The 22,264-nt window shown below is 38.0% G+C and overlaps 1 protein-coding gene across 2 annotated transcripts in view; it reads left to right on the top strand.

The window, feature by feature from the left end:
* Positions 1 to 22,264, top strand: part of lrp1bb (low density lipoprotein receptor-related protein 1Bb) — a 155,664-nt gene that overhangs the window by 31,908 nt on the left and 101,492 nt on the right. For both annotated transcript variants that reach the window (XM_077616629.1, XM_077616628.1), the window contains exons 2-3: positions 7,117 to 7,239; positions 18,638 to 18,775. In XM_077616629.1, coding sequence (XP_077472755.1) covers positions 7,117 to 7,239; positions 18,638 to 18,775 — 261 coding nt within the window. The remainder of the gene's footprint in view (positions 1 to 7,116; positions 7,240 to 18,637; positions 18,776 to 22,264) is intronic.

Consider the following 22,264-nt stretch of genomic DNA (forward strand, 5'->3'; position numbering starts at 1 on the left):
TTTGTGTGTATTACATGCAACTAAAATCACCTTTCAAAAGCAGATTTTCTTTTCGAATCGTATACTACAACCCTTGAATTCAAATTATTTTTTTTACTCTACACAGAAATTAATGTATCTCCGAGATGTGTGATGATACGGTATTTTTCCAAGATTCTGGGGTACAGTATGACATTTGAGCCATTTTCCCAAGTTACAGTTTATTTTATTACTTTCAATGTTCTTATTGGCTTGGCAAGAGAGGCTGTGTTGTCTGGTTGTAGGAGGAATATATTATTCTTGCATAATCCTTCCCCACCAAACACACACAAAATAAAAATGATAATCCCACTCTGGATGCAAAAAAAAAAACAGTAAAAAAAGTAGTCTTCCCTTTAGCCATCATAAAAGTCAGGTCAGCATTTTTCCCATCAAACTATTAGAGGTTCAGGCCATAAGACTAATACAGTCAGATGAAATGTATGAAGTTAAACGGGGAGATATTTGTGAAAGTAGATTGCTAAAAGAGCATATCTGTATGTCCACAGCTTTCCAGGTGGGATTGATCGATACCCGTCACGCCATTAACCTCAGTGGCAGAGATGTTGATTGGCAGTCTAATCCATAATCTCTGATATCTGTCTAACCTTCAAGCATTGTTGAAAAAAGAGCTTTGTATATGCTGTATAAAAACATATTCTGGTCAGAAATGAAAATATAGAAATAACCGAACACTTAAAAATACTCCCTCCCAAAAATTATAGAGGCAGGCAACACATTAAGTCTTTTCATGTCAGCCAGTTTTAGAAAAGGCAAACTCTACTGTGGGGTAGCATCTCATGTAGACCATTTTGACTGTTATTTCGGGGCCCACAGAATAACGTGCGGCTACCAAATAAAAAATGGATCTCTTTCAAACATGATACATTGCTGCTATATGGTGGTCACAGTTCCCAGCTTGATAATAGCTTCAAGAAAGAAAAAAAAACCGAGATTGCGATAAATGTCCTCAATGTCACTCAATTATTAATTTCAGGTTGAAGGCTTTGCTCCCATCGTTGGAACAAAATAAGTTTGTTTTTTTAAGTTGGCAGGTATGAGGTTTTTTTTAAGCAAACAACAATGATGATCAGCAATGTATTTTAATACTACTAAAATAACCTCAGGAACTATTATTATTATACATACCTTATGCATACATGTTGTACCAGTATGTGTATATATGAGAGGGAAATTGAGAAACACAGTCACACACATACACTTATCTTAGCAGAATTGACCAAGTTTCCAAAACAGAAACTTCGAAAAAGGGCAAGTCCATCTTAATCACGTACATCAATATTGGGGTGACAGACAATGCAGCAGAAATGTCACATTAGCAACAGGACATGCTTGATTATGGATAGGCATTTGAGCCAAGAAGCCATTTGCTGACCTTTTATCAGAAATAACATTTTACTTTTCTTCTTTTGTGAGTCAATCAAGCCATTGCAATACAGTTTAGTTGGGTAATACCCCGAACAGGTCTCAGTCAATTTACACACTACATTTCGGCAAAGAACCACTCAATCTCACACGTTTAATTCACTTTTCACCCAAATTTGCTATCTCTTTTCACTCTGGTGTTTCCCATAATTTGTTTTGGCATAAGTTATTTTTGGAAAATACCCATAAGAACCATTTAGCTGATCCCTCGGAGCCAATAAAATATGTGCGAATGACTCATTGTGACATTAGACAATTTTCAAGTTTGCATTATTTATCTGTTCAAATTTAGACAAATATGTCTTACTAACTCGATACATTATGGATGTGGTATGAGCCTTATATACCCACATGATTGCCCTTTTTACAATGAGCTCTTCCCAGATAGGATTGTAGTCACTACGCTTGAATTACATTTGCATGACAATGTGTCATTATACCGTTGATGATAACGCCTTCATCCTCAAATCAGGTGGGCCCCCTTTTCCCTCTGCCCTGTCCAAGGTCACCTAATAACTGTGTTCCTCTATCTTAACCAGCAGCAGTCCGAAGGATTTATTCTCTACTCCATGTCGTGATTACCAATCAGGTGGAGTAATAGCTGCTTAAGCGGACAGGGTTGCTGGCATCACCGACGGGTAAAGTGCCTGTCAAGGTTGCCAGTAGGGTTGTCCGACGTGAGCTGGTTCTCGCTGGGCCATGTCAGTTCCTGAGCCCAGACCTTCAGATTAAACTGCATTATCTAAGGTGAATGAGAGCTGTTGTGCGCTGGGATTGCAGATTTTGTGGCAACAGTGCAGGGGAGCTTCTCATTATGTAACACCTTATGTTATCCAATAAATATATGTGTAGAATGGCCAACAGGAGTACCTTTACTTCCACACATCCTCACTATTCTTGAGCACACACAATCAGATGTGACACTTTTTTTCTCCCTTGTTTATGAGTAATGTCAGTAAGCAGCCATTGTACAGTGTCATGTTCTTCCTTATTTTATTTACATTGGCGTTACACTGTATGATGATATGCAATTTACAGTATGTTGGAATAAATTATGAGCATGATTTACAACTCTGAAGCACAATGTGACAAACTGATCTATAGCAGTGGGTGGCTTTTGATTTTCTGGCCATTGCGATTTGCAGTATGCTGAAAGTAGCATCGGTTACTTACACAAGTCGTCTTCTAAATTCATGCGAACACTTTTTTGAAGTGGAAATTATACTCATTAGATTTAATAGATTATACTGTGTTTTGAATTATTTTATATATATTCATATTCAGACATTAATGCTTGTACAATTTCATTTCTTAAAGGTTCATCTTCTTCAATACACATTAGATTCATACTGAGAATCGGAAAAACATACACTTGTACATTCATATTTATATAGTCTCCCAGGATTTTTAGGTCAGGTGTCACAACACTCTAAATTAAGAAGAGGTATATCAGTACACCATAATTAATTCCAAGGAGTGTGTCGACACGAATATTCAACACATATTCGAGTATCCGGTGGTACTGACAGCTTAGGATACTTTAAATTAGTCCTATTTTTAGTCAAATCCGTTGAAAAGCTTGATGATGGTAATGTTCTTTTAACGATTAGCGTTCAGATCCTTGCTGTCAGGTTTAAGGGGAGGAAGCCGGGGCTGACAGGCTGGCAACTTGCATCAGTCACAACAAGCTTTGTCATGCTGTGAACATGTTGACAATCTGACCTAAAAGTAAAAGTTAAGTTGGGATGTTGCCTGGGAATGTGTTTAAGGAAGGGAGCCTTGGATACATTTGTTTATTGAAGAAGTGAAAATCAAATTATATTGATCATGAATTTTTTTAAAGCTAAATAATATAGAACATGCATTTCCCATTGCACTTCATCATGTGAAATCTTGCACTTTCTTGTCCCTGCAAAAAAAGGGTATCATACACAATGAACACAACCACAAAAAGTCATCACGACCCTTTTCAAAGGCTCATTTTTTTATGATATGACAAAGTGGAACCAAGATGAATGATCTCATATATTCACATTAATAATCCAATTCAGTATTTTCTCATATCAGAAACTGTAAACGACATCAAAAAATATACTGGAAATGACTATGACAGTGATGGTCAATAGAAATGACATTTTGCCACCCTTTGAAATGTCAATCTGGTTTATCAGTAAACCATTTCATCCCTAGCCAGTTTCTAATTAAAGTCAACAATTTCACGTGCCCTAATTAAAGTTCTACCTATTGATTTCTGTCTTGTTTCATGGCAAGAATTTTGAGTTGTTTACCGTTGGGTAGAGTTTAGAATGAGATGTTTTTCCAAACATGTAATTTTTTGCCTTCTATAAACAAAAAACTTTCCCCGAGTTCACTGATCAATATTTTCTGTAACACAAGCCGAACGAGATTGTACATTAGTACGCAGCGTGAATCCACCCTCCTGTCATAATATTCCCATCAAACTTGACTCGAATGGCATTTAAGCTAAATACCTCATGGAGTGTGTCACTCGCAGAAATATATGCTCTTAATAAAGATTTATTATTCACACGGCAAACGCTGAGATGCATCACATTGGATTAACGATTTGGAAACTATTACTGAGACTGATTGCACAAATGTGCTGGGCCTTAGTGCTTATTTTATATTGAGTATTGACTGATAGAGCACTCTCAAAACTCAACGTTCACCAATATTATTTTCGTTTGGTTACTTGATCTCAGATTCTCATGTTGTTGTTTTTTTGACATCACGCAAGTATGCTTTAGCAATGATAGATCATAGTTTTAGAGTCAAGTGCCGCAGTATTCCAGACTTGGGTAGCGATTGGCTTGTCACTCTGCCTTTTCTCGAATAAAGCAAAACAATAGAAAAGAAATGTATACAGCTGCTGGGACTGCTGGCTAGTAAAGCTTTCGAGGGTACGGAAACCTTTTTTGTTTGCCCGCCTCAAAATAAAGTCTTTGTTGCTCCGAATATCCGGCACACTTCAAAAGCCCTGCGACTTTAATGAGCCTGGATGCTGTGCCAGTTGTGGCTGCTGGGTTACAGGAACCAAGCTCATGATAATGTGCCGGGCTCATTGCCACGGTGTTTCCACTCTTATAGAAATGGAAACCCTTTGGATTTTACTTTTTGGTGTTTTTTTGGGTTGTCTTTCACTGGAAGCTCTTTTGTTTGTTTGAGCATTCTCCTCACCCCCACATATTATTTTTTTCTGTGATTCTACTGTAAATAATGTGCCCTCACGTTTATTTATTTTAATTCTTTGAATAGAACAATGCAGAGTATTTTCCAAAACAGCTGCCTGGAGAAAAAAAATGGAATAAAAGGTCATTTGGTATACATACATTTGGCCCCGTTGCGCTCAATGTGAAGTGGCTTGAAAGGTAGTAGAACATTTAAAAGTAAAACATGTCTTTGCGGTCTTTCTCAATATGTCCAGCTCCCAATGAGAAAATGCCCCTCATGCCATGAAGCCTGTTTTCATGGTAACGCCGTCTTAAATGTATGGTGGACATATTTTGGAAGAGCTTTGGAAAGTGTCTGATAATAACTAACCCGGCATATGGCTTGATGTTATCTTCATGAGCAAAACTAAATAATGGAAGCAGCAGAGTGCATTCATTAGGCTTTGCAGATGTTCATTGTTTGGAAGTGACACAATCAAGAGTTGTTAACATGCTTCTGACACCAAATTACAGTTAAAATGACTGCAATCTATGTCCCAGCATTGTGTAGCTCTAAGTGTATTTATTTTTTTGTCACATGGTGACAGAGTGATGCTTAAAGCAATTTAGTACTGTTTGATGATGCCCTATTTTATTGTAGCACCAACACTCTAATATGCACTTAAAAGTGTTTTTATATTGTCAGAAATTCAGGCTTTTTGGTAAATTATAATCTTGTTCTATTCAACTGTGATGGACAACTTCAGAAAAATAAAAAGGAAAAAAAAGTGTTCTTTGTAACTACTCTTTCCGAGTGCCATTTATTATCATATATCAAATAACTAGTCAAAGATTCCTAGAGTATTTACAAAGAACACTTTTTTTCCTTTTTAGTTTTCTGAAGTTGTCCATCACAGTTGAATAGAACAAGATTATAATTTATCAAAAAGCCTGAATTTCTGACAATATAAAAACACTTTGTAATGGCACTCGGACGTTTGGTCGACCGGATGTTTGGTAGAACGGACGGGGCGTCGACCGGACGTTTGGTAGAACGGACTCTTTCTCGCTCTCTCTCATGATTATAATTTTGAGAGCAAGAGATTACCTGATTGCTCGCTTTCAACAGTAAACTCTCTGTCTCTCTCTCTCTCATAATTTGACAACGAGTGAACCCGGCGACCAAACGTCCGGTCGACGGCACGTCCGGTCGACGGCCCGTCCGTTCTACCAAATGTCCGGTCGACCAAACGTCCGGGGACCAAACGTCCAGGGACCAAACGTCTTTCGACGAAACGTCCGGTCATGATAATAAATATAATACCTGATTACCATTTAACATAATCTCTGCTAGACGTTTAATGAATTTAATGCCACAAAACAATAAGAATTTGAGAAGTCATTGTATGTTGTTGTATATAGGTATTGTGTACTGCCGTTTTTGACAATTGACATTTGTTTACAAAATTCAAGCACTAGTTATAAGTGAATTAAAAATGACTTCATATCATATGTGAACTGACAAGAGAACAGCCGTTCAATGGCGAATTTAATCTGGATTGCATCAGTGGGAAAAAGATAGAGATGGAATGAATTAGCTGTTTGACCTTTTCAGATCTGTCCCTAGGTAGTGAATTTGCTCCTTCCGGCTACTGAGCGCTAACACGTTGAATTATCACTCGCACTATTCAAATGCTGCAAACTCAATTTTCCACATGTATTGGGAATTGGGAATAGAATAAAAAAAACAAGGCTAGGGATTCTGAGCTTATTGGTGAGCTCAAACGTAAAAATAAATTATCATGTTAGTGATGTTCTCAGCAAAATATCTGGAGGTCACAATATGGCATCACTACTTTTTTGTACAGCAAAACCTCGTATCATTTTTAGGGATGAAATGTGCCACTATTTCCTGAGAAGTTCATGTCATGCTGGCGGATGATCAAACTGAATCTCTGACAGCTACCGGCAGCGACCATGTCAACACTTTGATGGATACTTGCCGTAATGAAAGGCTCCTACGACTCTTAAGTCAGCTGAGCTTCCACTGAACTCCCTCCATCACACTAAAGTACAAGAGTCGAGAGATAAAGGCAATTTCGCCGAACTGCCTTGTAATAGTTTTATAAAGGCAAGGACATTGTGTCTTTGTTAGAGTAGCTGTCAAACACACTTCCTGGACCACTTTGTGTCTCTTTAAAAAGAATTTTAATCAGTGCCCAAAAAAACCAACTGAAAAACAATGCTCGCATTTTCCAGGTCTCGGATGATCAGACTGCCTCGTGATTTATATTCCATTCACACAATCAAGCAGCAGGGTATATAATAATAACCTTAATTGGTGCTGTTAAAGGGCAGGTCCACTCACAATCATTCTCATGAGATCATGTTGAGCTTTTATAACAACCCGCATCTGCTGTTTTCATCTCATCCTTCATTGTTTTTGTCTCCCTCTCCACCTCCCTCTCCTTTATCCATCCAGAGGCCATCTTGTGTGATGTTGGGGAATTTCACTGTCACGATCAGCAACACTGCATCCCCGAGGCATGGCTTTGTGATGGCGAGCCCGACTGCCCTGATGGCTCTGACGAAATTGACGTGACTTGTAAGCCAATCATTCTATCCCTACTTTCAGCCCTGCCCTCTTCCATAAGGCACATTTAATATGCACAAAGAGAAGTTAAGTATATCTGACCTCAACACTAGTTAGTAACATGATATTGGCTAAATGTCGCGGAAATATAAGCAAGGTCTTTCACAATCTAGCTAGGTTGCCAGAGTCTCGTTGAAGATTTTCTTTGCCTGCTAGAAAGCGAAGGTAGAAAAGTGACAAAGTACTTTTCACAAAAAGTGTATTGATGGCTCCGCAAGGAATTGTCAGTCTAATGTGACACAAGGAATGTAATAGAAAGAGTGATATGCACCTTTCATACGAGCAGCGCATGTCTTGTATTAATGAGCCACGTGAGACAAAAGGACAAAAAATCCTTGAGAGGCTCTATTGTTTCGTTTTGTTTGGATGTGTAGCATTCATCCTTTTTTTTGTGGAATTCACTGCCAGGTTTCAATCTGTGACTCTTCAATGCAAAACAACACCGTTCAGGGTTTTTTTTCATTTACGTTTTAAAGTGCTTTTTCCTCTTTATGGTTGCACATCCCTGCTGAATTTAAATTGGCTGCTACCAAATCACAGGACAAGTATAGACAAACACATTTCAATCACAGACGCATATGATTTAGAGTCTTCAAAAAAACACTTCTCCAGTCAGGGACTCCATCGCAAATGGACATTTGTAGCAGTTGGGTTCAATCGAGTCGTGATTGATTCACTGCCCAAAGTGATGTTGTATTTAAGACCATAAACAAGACCGGAACAAGCCGAAACCAGAAAACGATGAAACTAAGCCAACATCAAGACTATGGGAGCTAATACTAAGAAAGAACCTAAAACAAGATCAAGATCAAGTGTTTTGTGGAAGCCAATTGAGACAGGTGTCAAGTGTACTACAATAGAAACTGATGAGTTTTTTTAGATGTCAAAGTCAGTGACCAACATTGTTGCCAAGGTTCCAAAAGAATCGATTTAAGTCATTTAATGAATTTTTTTCTCATTTGCAATCATTTGTGATTATAATATTTATGTATTCATTTTATTTTTTTTGTGCACAGCTCCTACCCTCAAACAAATCCTCGAATTGGCACCTTTTATTACTGCCATGTCTTTACAAAGGAATGAAATACTGCCTCTTCACTACAATCGACGTGCGGGTTTCTATCGTATGCTCATGTTCTTGCTCCAGCTCTCCTCTGAATTGGCTCCATAAACCAAGCGTAAGCCTCTTATTTCCATTTTGCCAAGAGAAGCATATGATAAGTTTTAACTGCGGCAACACCGTTCTCTCCTAATCCATTAATGTGATCGAAATTGAGAAACTGTGCCAGACAGACACTTATGCTGTGGTACTAAAATACTCGCTAAAGACCTGTACTACACACTTAACAAATGTTTGGCTTTCAAATATATTTTAATTAATGGCATTTGAATTATGTTTATTTTATTGCAATTTTGGAAATGCTATAACTCCAACTCCAAATGCAATAGTCCAGAAAGTCTTAGATCATTTTTCACATACTTTGATGGTTATTAAAGTATGTAAAAAATGATCTAAGACTTTCTGGTCTATTGCATTTGGAGTTGGAGTTATAGCATTTCCAAAATTTTATTTATCAAGGTCTAGCATTAGTTTTTAATTAGATTCTTTCAAGGCAATTAAAAGTTTTTGCTGTATATTTGTATATGCTACCACAGAGCAACTATAAATTCCATTCAGAGGGGAAGTCGTACAATAAAGAAAACATTGGTAAAAATGTGTTCTGTGGAAAACAAGTGAACCCCCTCTGTTTTTGTCAACATTATATAATTAGAGTCAGCAGCTGTTATCATGTTCACAGCTACTTGGACATTCGCGAATGGATTACAGCAATTGGGGAGGCTTGTTGCGGCTGTTTATGCCTCAGTGGCTGCTGGGATAATGTAACATTACCCTAAATACTTGGACCAAGGAAAAGGGCATAGCAGCTGTCTAATCTATAAAAAATAATCCATATTTTGCCCCGAATGCTGAGTAGATTATATACTTTATTGCTCGGAATTTTCTCATCCGTACAGTATAAGATTTTGCGGCGCTGATGGTATCGTCAATAGCTCTTGTCAGTGGTCATTTTAGGATTTAATATAGCATTTAACAAGGGTTGTGGTAACCGTGCGTTGTGACTTGACTATAGTATATCGTTTTGGAGAAGTGTGAGTAAATGTATATGCATAAAAATATTTAATAAGTGAAAAAAATGTTTTGATTTTGGACAAGCGACACTACAAACCCTTAAAAATTATAATCATATTCAAATGTCTCTTGACTGTTTATAGCTCTAATACAATAACTTTCCCGCACTGACAGTACCAACCCGAATCATTTTGTGATTATAATCTAAACCAATATTGTTATCAAATTGTTTTGATACAAGAAATAGAATGCAAACTATATGGGGTTGCTTAGGGCTAAGTCATTAATCCTCACATTGATTATTGCAGATTGTTTTAAGAACACCTTGCATGTTCATTCAAAAACAGTGCACGGCTCATTAACATGGATTATGTATCGATAGAAAGGGGAATTAGATCAGCTTTACCCAGCAAACAGAAGACAGGACCGGAATATATTCTACTTTCTTCAAAGATGGACTAGAGTGCCATGGGACAATGAGTATAAAGAGCATTTTCATGATACGAGATGTGAAGCTGTGTAGGCTTTAACTAGGAGCAACGCATCCATCTGAATGTCATGCGTTGAATACCACCGTGCTTTGATTTTAATGTGAATAATTTAGTTCTGAGAAATAAGACTTTCTGTAAGCAGGCAAGAGCTGTTGAGTTTTCTTTTTAGATAAACTCATGCTCACTGCCCTCGGTCAGAAAGACACATAACCGCTATATCTTCAGGACATGTAAGGAGAAGAGAAGGTATTCCAAACAGGAGGCAAAACCAGTTTAGCCCTACAGCCACAAGTCTCCTGGGACAGGATGGCCACTGACAGTTATTCAAGGGAATGGAAAAAAAGCCACAGAGAATTACGACAACAAAAAAACCTGACTAAAATGGTACTTCTCCAATTGTGTAGTGTAAGCCATCACTATCTGTGCAGTTTCAGACCTCAGCTGTTTTCTGGGGGCAGCTGAGTGTCCAGTGTGTTGAAGCGAATGCGTCAACAAGGAATTCAAAATGTCAAGGCACGTTGCCAAGATATACAACTGCTATTTGTCGTCTGTGCTATGAAGGCAGGGCAGATCAAATTCTGATAATAGGATTTTTATAGAAATTTTTATGAAAGACTCCGTGTCTGTCAACTTCTTTGTATTTATTCTGCACGTTAGCACACAGTGTCTTAAAAGTTAATCCTTTATAAATCCTCCGGTAAAGCATTTTATAGACTTTAGGGCTCAAATCAGAAATGCTGCTGTTTGGAGCTTTTTGTCAATCTTCTGGACGTCTCGACCACTAAATCCAATAAATTGTGAATGCGGAGGTAAAGACAATAAAGAGGTCAGTCGCTGACATAAAATCCGGACCGAAGCTTAGTTTCAAAGCTGCATCTCACCTAGTTCCAATCATTATTGTGAAAGGGAGACTGCACTCATCTGGTTTCTTACAATGGACTTAACAGGCATGACGTTTAAAGACTTTTGGGCTTGACTGGATAAAAATTTCAACATGCAAAATTTGGCATGAACGGGATTTGCGTCTGCCAGATGCTCAGTGTTTCAAATCTACTTTCATCTGTGCTTTTCTGTGTGTTTCGGTGATTCGGTAACAATCGATGCTTGCCTCTTCCAAGGGAGGAAGGGCAGATGTGTCCAAGTTAAAGCTAAATAAAATGAGTAGTTGCTCGCTTCCCCATATTATCTGAGCCATAGATTTGGTTCTCTTCAAATAAGACTTTAAAATCCATCACTAAGAACTTCACTTTTGGCATCAGAGGAGACTCAGGCGTCAAATCTCATTTTAAAATGTTTACACTATCTGAACCCCTCCAGAACTCAGTAGCCAAAATACATTGAGAACAACCCTGAATCGGTGGAGAGCAATTCTTGACTCTGCAGCTTGAAAGATGTTTTTCTGTGGACATTGTTGTTACGAATGAGTAACATCAATACAAATTAATGGAGTCGTGAAAGTAGTTAAATAAGATACCTTATTATCATGAGCTGCCTCACTTTTAGATTTAATTTGCCAATGGTTAATTTCCTTGAAGCCACTTCGATAAACGGAAATACATTGCAAGGTAAGGTATCATTTTAGCATAAAAATGTGCAATGTGAAATCCAACCCTCAATAAGTACGTATAATTTTCACATTAAAATGGCTGGTTTGTAATGATGACTTCATAGAAAATAAATACGTAGTCCTCGCTGTGATCAGCAATTTTAAAAATGTATTTCATGGAGACTAGAAAAATCATGGTGAACATTTTGGGGGAGATCTAATAGGGGGCATGGGAATTGGCATTAGTTGGATGGCGCTTCAGACAATAATGTAGCGTCAAACCTTGTTATTAAGCTGAAGGGCAAGGCCTTTTGCATAATGTAACATTACTTTTCCGCTGAGGTACAAGCCTTCTGTTTACTCGAGAAATCCTACAAATATGTCATCACCGCAAGCGTGTCAAGGTTAGATGCTGATGTGTCTCATGCATTTTGTACAAATTATTCATTGAGCGCGGGAGGCACTATTAATGTTTACCGAAATTCATTAAACGTGCATGTTTGTGCTTTAGTAAAACCATGTTTTATTAATCGAATCATGATCCTGGTAAAGGAATCTCAAAGGTTGTCAGGACATCTCACAATTATTAAAATATTCAATTCAAGTGTTCCTTGCATGTCAGGTCCCTGTTTTAGTTTCTATGTATTACATGAGACTTTACTGCAACTAAGTTATTGTTGAGTTCAGCAAGCAGGCAACAGACAAATATTGTGTGCAAGTGTTCATGCTGGCAAAATTTTGCTGTGAGTGGCCGTGCCAAGATTTCTCTGATGTGCATTTAGTCTGATAGGGTTCATGTTTTTTAATTCTGATTGAGTGGATTTGGTTACTTGGCAACACATATGCCCTCACACCGTTATCCACGGAAGAATTGAATGTAGTACAAGGAGGTGTGCAGTGTTTCCACTAAATCCATCCTGCCAGTTAAACTTGAGTGACTCATTTTCTACTCAATATTACATCTTAAGTCATGATTGTTTTCCACTAGCACTGACCTGGATGCAGGGTGTCCCCTGCCTGATGATCATAGATCATTAAATCATTAGATATTAAACTCTCTCTCTCTCCTGAATATAATTTTGAGAGCTGGTTTCAACAGTAAACTCTCTGTCATGTTGTCAAACGTCCGGCGACCAAACGTCCGGGCGACCAAACCTCCGGGCGACCAAACGTCCGGGCGACCAAACGTCCGGGCGACCAAACGTCCGGGCGACCAAACGTCTGGCGACCAAACATCCGAGTACCGCTCCAGCACACCCCATGAACCCAAGTGAGGATAAGCAGTTTGGAAAATGGATGAATGAATTTATTTATTCAAATGTATGTGAAACCAAGTTATTTGCAAGAGAGCGTTAATCATATGTAGGTTTTTTTTCTCTGGTGGAAAACATTTCAATACTTTTTTGTTGTTACAGAATGCAATACTAGGTGTTTTTTGAAAGATCAGTCAAAATGAAACAGCTGGAGATAAGAGAAACTGCTTTGAAAATGGCTGCCTCCCTATGTGTTAAGGACAGCATGTCAGCAAAATAATCAACCGAAACAGCAGATTTAGAGCTGGGGTGACATTGGATTTTGCCTCCCTGATGTTGTTACAAATTACAGCATTTGAACACTTGATTAAGTGCATCTACTTAAGTGCCAAAACAGGAGCTTCATTACAAAATAAATGAAATATTTTCTTGGTTTTGTACCATGGCTTTAGACCAGACTATTTACAAGAGTCTGGATTAGTACAATGTTTACGTGTCCTTCTACTTGTTATCTGGATTTTTAACAGTTGTACTTAGTAAACAAGATAGACACTTAGGAACAGCTGGCCTCGATGTTATTCCGTATACAGTATTTGTGTGTGTGTGTGTGTGTGTGTGTGTGGTAGTGGGGGGTGCCAAATGTAGAGGAACAAACATTATCTGTGTTTACATTATCATCCAAAACTACATGTTGCTAGATTGCTGTGTTGATCGTCGGCCAAATAGTATTACATAAAATGTATTGATCCTGAAGGTGATGACAATATAGATGTGCATTAATGAAAAAAGACAGGCTGTTTTCTTTTTATTTATTTTTTTAAAGTCAAGCTTTGCTATTTCTTGGCATTTTAACAGAAGTTTCCAGTCATTTCCCCTTTTGCCTGCAAGACTTAAAACGAAAATTGTGAATAATGGTGACGTGTTTAGTTCTTACATTTTTTTGCAACCTATTGCATTAAAGGTTAACAGTGCGAATGGTTGCACAGTGTCTGTCTGACTGGCATCTAGTCCAGTATGTTATCTGCCTTTCTGCGTAATGTCAACTGCGATAGGCGCCATTACCCCAGGACCCTGAGGAGGATATTTGGTGATGAAAATGAATGGAATGATGCTTATTCTTCTCTAATAGGATCCACTTTTTTCTCAAAACCTTTGAATGTAGCAGGTCATTCAAAGCCAAGGTCTCTTTCAGAAAAATATAATGACGTCATAGAAGATTTAAAAAGAAAAAAAATATATATATATATAAATAAATAATAGTATGAACTTCAGCCCTCGACAAAACTGAAAGGTGTGGCACAAAACACATTAAAAATTGATCAGCGTCCTCCTCAAAAACAAGTTAAATTCTTAGGAGTGTATTGTGTGAATTAAATTGCGTATTCCTTTAGTGTCGCTCCTTTCCTCTAACCCACCCGCGTTCGATCAGTGGACGCTCGTCCCTTATTGATTTTTTGTTTTTGTTTTCCAGAGGCCCCCTGCCCTAGCTTGTCCTCCACCACCTCCCACCCGGGTCTTTCCATCTCATTAACGTGTGCTTCAACCTGCTTTTCCTTGTCAGATATTTTGTTTACACAGTCACAACTCTCATACTCTTTTGTACCAAATTGTTCTTTTTCTTAATGCACCAGCAGTTTCCTTCTGATCTTGCTTCAGGGTTCATTTTGATAGAAAAAAAACGGCATCTATTAACTTGACATTATCTGTGTTCACATCCAAGATCCAATTACTAAAGAATTTTAAACTAAACCATCTGCTCACTGGCACTGATCCATCATCAGTGATCCATAACTAATCCTTGATCCTGGCTCATCTAAAGAGAGAATAAATGCATTGAATGCTCCCTTTATGATAATGAAGCGGAGTCATTGTCAGGGTGACGAGAATTAGGACACACCAGTGACTTTACTATGTGTCGAGTCCAATAAACACATGTACACACACAAATTAACCTAAATATTCATTTATTTTACACACTGAGACTACTCTTCCACACCGATGAGATTTTAATGGTATCAATGTCACACCCCTTACTGTAGCAACTGTTCTAATTGTCACTTTGGTTTCCAGTTGGCCAGTAGAAATGTCCACAGCAGGCAATGAAGTTCATTTGTATACCTCACTTTTCTCATAGTGCTTATCTGACGCCGACACTAAAGGGTTAACAAAGTTTTCGCTGAGAAAAGTAACAATTCAATATTGAATTTATGTCAATATAATAGAAAGCGATCCCTTTGTCTGGTCGTGGTTCTTATAAAAAATAAATTACTCAAAGGATGTATTTAGGCCCACAGCAATCGTTTTAATAATCGTTTAATTCTTTTCCTACGAATTGGAGGACAAAATAATTTCTTAATTTCCATCCCTTTACTTGAAACTGCTCTTTATTGATACAATTACAATTTTGTAACATAACATTAAAGATAAACTGGCAAACATGTTGAGCATTGTTATCTAAAATAAAATCAGATGTTTGGAAATGACTTAATTGGAATAAATACTAAAAAAAATCTGCATTAATAGTGACAAAAATCTGAGAACATTTCCTATTGAGAAGCTGAAAATTCTTATTTCTAACTTAAATGTTATTACTTGTCGTCAATTAATTTGCTTATCGATGGAGTAATCACTGCACATTCAAAATACTGCAAAATGTCCACAGGAAGTTTTTATAGATGTACGGAATCATGTAATATTTCTGGTATGTTTAGGATTGGCAAATCTATACATATTATTTCCTACCAGAAAGAGTGTCAGTGATTTATTGAATTGAATAGTTGGTTGGCAATTTAATGGCTTTAAAAGCAAACTTCGTCACTAAGTGCTCCAAAAGGTCCAAGAAAACATTGATTCATTTTTTTTCTCAGTCGATTGGGTTTTTTTCCCCCCTAAAAACTACAACTTTCAATCAATAAGTGGATGTTTATTTGTTGCAATTGTTCTCTACTTTTCATTACAATTCTGAGATGTTCAAATAACACATGTCTGGCGCACCTTTATCAATTTCCCTCTTTTATCACCGCATAGTCTTACTCCTCCAATTGCTTTTTCAGAGTATTTACTGTCCACATTTAGCATATTTGCAGTACGTTTACAGCACGCCGTGGTTGTCCTTGCCGCAGTGGCAGACGTTAATGTATGGGCTGCGTTTAGACCAGGCGGGAACGTTTTCCTCAAATTTATCGCAGTGTTATTAAAGACTTAAATAAATATTGATGTTGAACTTAAATGTTTCCCGCTCTGCTTGTGACCACATATATTTCCTGGTTTTATTTGCCAGGAAACAGTTTTTGCCTGTTAGAGAAGGCAATGATTAAACTGATATTGGAAGTATTTGCCCCTTTCGTATGATTAATTCATTTAAAACCTAAATGGGCCCATACTAAGACTTATTTCATTTTATTTTAATGCCTCACTGTTTCAATTCACATCAAATGAGCGGAAACAAATAGTAAACAAGTACGCTTCGATCCATTCCAACATGTCTTGGGACAACATTGAGACTGTCACATAGTTATTTTAAATCTTTTGCATACTGATGAGGCACTTACATGGCTAATTATGTTTATTCTGCCAGACGGACCGTCTAAGATTCATGTTCACTGGTGCTGTTTAATTGCCATCACCTTCCTGAACTATCCCTGTGAGTTGTTTAAATTACTTTGTGATGTTTGGGAATGCAATTATCAATAAAACTCTGCTTCAGTGATCTTAAACCCGATCAGACAGCAGAAAGAAAGAAAAAAGTAACTTGACAAACATGAGACATCAAACCAGATCTCTCTCAAGGTAGTTTTAGATTGTGATCGTTTGGAAGAAATATGCTGGCTGAATGCAGTCAAAACCAGCAGCTGATTTTAAAGGCCATGGGCAAATGAAATTGACATAGCAATACAAACTTAAACGTGATTTTATAACATTGCAGTGCAGGCAAATGAATCACTAGCAAATAAATAGAATACACCTTGCGGATAAATAAATGCAATTTCATGGATCAAATACTGAAATCTAGGTTATAATTGAAGGTCAGTGCTTTTGATCGGGTTTAAGCCAGCAGCTGATCACTGAATGATGTGGCACACCGGATGGAAACAACTCAAGAGGGTCTGCCTATAATCTTTTAAATTAATTTCCAAATGCATTTCATCAGGTTTGAAAATTTCTCGATTGCTTGAATGATGATGAGAGTTTGAGGATGCATTTTAAACATCATTGGTCCATGTCACATCTCTCCAAACAAATTATAAATAAATGTGAGTGTACTATACGTTTGGCTTTAATTTATCTAAGTTTAGTAGTTTGGAAGCGCTGAGAGCACCTCTGAGCGACCGTTGGGAGACCATCTGTGAACCTTTGCGTGACAGATCCGAGCCACTGAATATTCATTTGCCATCCTCCCTTTATCACATTAGATTAGAACCCATGTGGCGAGAATAGAGGAGAGAGCTTGACAACGTGGTTAGCTTGTCAGGGACCTTTACAGCTGTGCGTTAAATAGCACATTTGCCAAATGGACGCCGAGGTGTTGAATGTTCTGGGACACTGGGGGCTCCCTTATGAAGGGAATTCCTTTTTTTTGTTATGTCCACATTTATGTCATGAGAACAAATTGGTAGCTTTCCATCAAAAGGCAGGGAAATCTCCACTGAAGTGTGGGGGTTGGACCATAACACTATGGAGTAGCCAGGGGTTGTTATTGAAAGCAGCGGGAAAGATGTCGGTGTGAACCCTTTCATTGGGAAATGTATGTCTGCTGAAAGATCTCAATGTCTTGTGTTGATAATTCTTATGTAAATAACAGGAATGTGAAAAACATCTCTTTACTCAACAATTGATAAGCTTGTCTTATAATATTGTTTTAAAATAGACAGACATTAGTCCTTAAATGCATTGCACAACAACCTATAACGATCCCAATTACACCTACTAAGAAATGGTCATGCATGTTTTGGAGTTCGGGTTTTGGAACGTTACAATGTATTTATTCTCAATATGAGTATGCCTACCAAAGCATGCTGAAAAACTTTAGCTTGCAAACATTTAAGTGAAAGTTTCTAAGGTGACACTTTATCCATAAATCATTTAGGAAAAAATGATAAAATACACACATTATATCTAAACGGTGTCATATCTCATTTTGACACTGCGAGAAGCGCCTGGTTTCAAGGGAGGGCCTCCCATGTGAACCCTCAAAGACAAGGGCTGTTCTGTTCGAATTAGCTAAATACTCTCAGAAACTGTAGTACTGAAGCAAGTAATATTCATTAAAGCCCAAGGTCCCCTACACATTTTCATGGGAATGTGTGGGAGGAGAAACTTGCCCAAGTCTTTATTGCGTCATTACGGAAGGCATATAAGCGTACAAGCTTTGTGTAAATCAGTGTGGCGTGACAGCCCTGCGTTGCAACGGGCACATTAATTGAATCGTTCTGTCCCCAAGTAGAAATGGACGCTTTGAATGAGTAATCAGCCTGACAAGATGGTACATGTGTGCTGGAATGGGACTTCTTACGAGGAGGATAACTTCCGGGATCATTCCGGATGCCATCAAATGAGTGATAAATCTTCCTATTACGGGAACGCAACGGTGCTTCGGTAATGTTGTCGTAGTTAAGGTGGAGATGGTCAGCTGTGTTTTATTTGCTCCCACATGAGGGTCACCTGTGTGCCTTATGAATCTTTAAACAGCTGCCGTCTGCTGTTTGCTCAACCAGCAGTGGGAGATTTAAAATAAATATACATATAATTTTTTTTTCTAAGGAGCTTCATGAGTGGCTGAAAGCATCTACGCAGCATTATGAGAAAACCTTTGAAGGACAAATGTATTTGCATACGTTTAGGTTACTTTGGCTTTTATCATGTGAGGGGATCTCAAAAGATGAAAATGAGGGTGTTTAGCACAATGACAAATGCCCTTTTTGTTTTCCAGGTAAACTCGATATTGTGATCCGATGTCCACTCAATCACATACAATGCACCGGGACAAAGAAGTGTATCCATTTCAACAAACTTTGCAATGGAGCAAAAGACTGTGAGGATGGCTGCGATGAAGGAGTCCACTGTCGAGGTATGAATTTGAACTTTACATGGCAAAATAATCAGAATGAAGCAGATTGTCTGTTCTTTAAAAATTGTGATCTATTGTTTTTGTAAGTAATTCCGCTTTGGTATTTTATCTGTCTCTGTATTTTATTGCTATTGAATATATATTCCCAGTTGGTGTACACAAATCTTACCAGCCTCATTCCTTAGTGAGCTTTTTATTTTATTCATATTTTCCTGCGCAAGGCAGTAAATAGAAGCTGCATAGGGGATTCATTAAAGATGCTGCGGAAGCTGTCCTAGCCACTTGGGTATTTAATTTATTCAGTTGGATCTCAATTTGGGTGTCCAATAATCACGAAGAAGAGTCGCACACTTGAGAAATGCACACAAAAAATAAACACATACCTAGAGACCCAATGTAAAATACTATGAAAGGACACTATTATTTTAAAATGAAAAAAAACAAACAACAAGAGACTCTTGGATATGTGTTGGCTCTTAGTTATTCATGAATAAAAAGTTGCCAGACATATGCAATATACAGTAAATGCTGTGCTCTAGGTTTAAGAAGCACAAAATGCAAGTGAGCTTTATTGCTTTTTAGATGATGGGCCATTAAATTGCTCCATTAGTTGATATCGATGTTCAAGACATATATCAAACTTATGGCCGGCAGTCTTAATTTAATCGAGAGGTCATTTTAAGTGGATTTCACAATATGTTTTTGGGAAAAAAAAATTTTTTCCACATCCCACATGAGCTTAAAGCAATAATTTAATGCATAGTTTTCGTCATCCTGCCTTTAAGTGACCCCATTTTACAGAAACATGCATTCACACATTTGGAAAAAAAACTGAACAAAAATACCCTTTTAAATATTTACGTGCAATTGTATCTATAACATTTTTTCCTTGGTTTCTGCTTAGCTGCAGCTGGAATGCTGATCTGGCCTTGTGTAAAAGTGACTTTGTCAGGGCTTGTCTGTAGCATTTAATTAGTCAATAATGTGAATGGCTGGCATTTAAATATACATCATTAAAAGCCTTGCTAGTGCTCCACCATACAATGTGAGTGCACGGTGTGCTGGCTTGAGGGGGTTTGCTGAAGTTGGTGAATTTTTCAAAGGTGACCTCTCAAACTGTCAGAACTAGCAACCACATAAATGCATCAGTTGACAGTTCTGTCGACTGAATCCTACCGCTTCCCGTTTTCTATGCAACTTTTTAGAATTTAGACGTATGGCTTTGTCGGAGTTGGCGGGCCCTCAGCAACAACCCCTTCTCGCCAGTTACTTTGACCTTTATTGTCCGGTTAGATGGCGAAAGTCATGCTGGGCCGACCGTACGTGGTGTCAGGTGCAATGACAACATAGACTACGATTCACAGCTCCCTGTCGTGATTTGTTTAGCATCTTGTTTACAAAACTGAAAAGGACCTTGTGTCATTGAAAGTGTGGTTAACTTGACTTACTATCCAGTAACTGTGTGACTGTGGTTTTGTGGAAAACAGCCTCTTTGGTTGCTCTTTGTTTTATGACAGTGTTCTAAGACTGTCTTAATAATGACGTGAAATCACACAACAAAAAAGATATCATGAAAATCAATGAATGCTTATGAAAAATGTTGTTAAGTGCCATTTGCTAAATCATGTCACTTTTGACGTAGCATTGCTTCCAAAGTATTTGGGTTAGAATTAGGGTTAGGACACTGTCATCAGCATTCATTTATGTTCTTTATGGCTATGGAAGTTTAGGACAGTTTTATGACACGGTCATAAGACAAATTCGAATGTTTTCCCACCTCTCTTTTTCTGTTAGCTATGGATTTGTAACATCAAACTAGATGACTGAGAATATTCTCTAGGATCACAGGCAACCGGCTTCCACACGTGAAAAAACATATTTGCCTCAAGGCGTGTTATTAATTCCCAGCCGGATTGCAAGTATCGTTGAGGTACTTTACATTCCACCAGGCGCAAGTAAGTTTTCTGCTTTAAATAATTGGACATTAAGGCCACCTGGGACCACGTGGTGCCAACCATCTGCTTTGGTTTACACGGGGACACAAGCATGCTGCCGAGACCCATGCGGACAGGGGCTGACAGAATTGAGGTCACGAAGGGGAAGTTTTCGACAACCAGCTGGGTCTCTCTCTAAAATCCCCCCCACCATCCCCCCCTACCACGCAACTATCTCCTCTTCTGCCCACCTCTTATGAATATACATGCTCGCCTCCCGAGGGGACTTAAGTGAAGGTGCCCAGATGGAAAAGCACCAAACTCGTTTTAATTCACCTTCAGGAAAGGTGCTCGTTCTTAGTCACGTTTCCACGGCTAACCGAGGACGTATTGCGTGGGATTTTTTATTTTATTTCATTTTTTAACTTCAACAAGCACAATTCAGCCTCACCCTTATGAATATATTAGTATATTTGGGACACATGCCACATTTTTCAGGCTTGTAAGTCGCACCTGGGCAGAAATAAAGATGAATAGTTAAATAAAAATACACATGTCACAGTGTAGCATTAATTACTTTTTGGGGGGGCAGGATTATTATTTATTTTTTAAGAACATGCGCCACCTGATATGTAGTGGTTCCCTCGCTTGACTTTGGTGCAGGCAAGCGTAGAATTGATTCCTGTGCGGTTTTGGTATGATTCTGAGTGTGAATAGTTGTCTCTCTCTCTATGCCCTATGGCTGACTTGCCACCAGTCTAGGGTGTAGTTTGCCTTTGGCCCAGAGGCAGCCGGGATAGGCTCCTGCAAACCGTGCAACCATTGCAAGGATGCGCAGAACAGAACACCTCAGCAAACTTACAGGTGTTCTAAAGTCTTGAATATTTTTACCCATAATTAAATCATTAACAGCCATTGATGGCAATAGTTGTCCAATCCATTTGGACTGGGAGGGGCTTGCAGCAAATGATAGTCATCAATGGCTACTAATATTGTGTCCTTTGCTCTGTGTTTTGGTGTGTGTTTTTGTGAGTATCAGAGCATTTCCTGTCACTTTAATTTTAAAATCACACAAATAATTGTCAATTTTCTAAGTTAAGTCACAAAATTGATATTGATACCTGAAGAACAACACAGGAAATTAGTTTACTTATAACTTCATTTGTGACACATTGCTTGAAGCTGTGTTTTTAAATATTGCTTTTCAAATGATAAAAAAAACAAAGGCCTACCATTACATTTGGTTCAATATTAATTTTTCTGATGCTCAAAACATGCGCCTGAGCTTTATTAAAAGTTCTAGTCCGTTATTACTTTCTGTCATTTAGTGTCTTCTAGTTTGATATGATCACGGTAGGCTGCTAGGTGAATTACATGAACTGTCATATCAACCAACAGAATCATTATCAATGTATGTTGGTGCTTGTTCCTTTCTTCCAATTTAAGATCTAACCACACTTTTGAATAGTGATGAAAATTGAAATATATATATGTATTCTATTTATGGAATCAATATAAATGACTTATTATTGTCATGCCTTTATCATCTTTTGTC

Source organism: Stigmatopora argus, chromosome 13 (genome assembly GCF_051989625.1).
Source record: "Stigmatopora argus isolate UIUO_Sarg chromosome 13, RoL_Sarg_1.0, whole genome shotgun sequence".
NCBI lineage: Eukaryota > Metazoa > Chordata > Actinopteri > Syngnathiformes > Syngnathidae > Stigmatopora > Stigmatopora argus.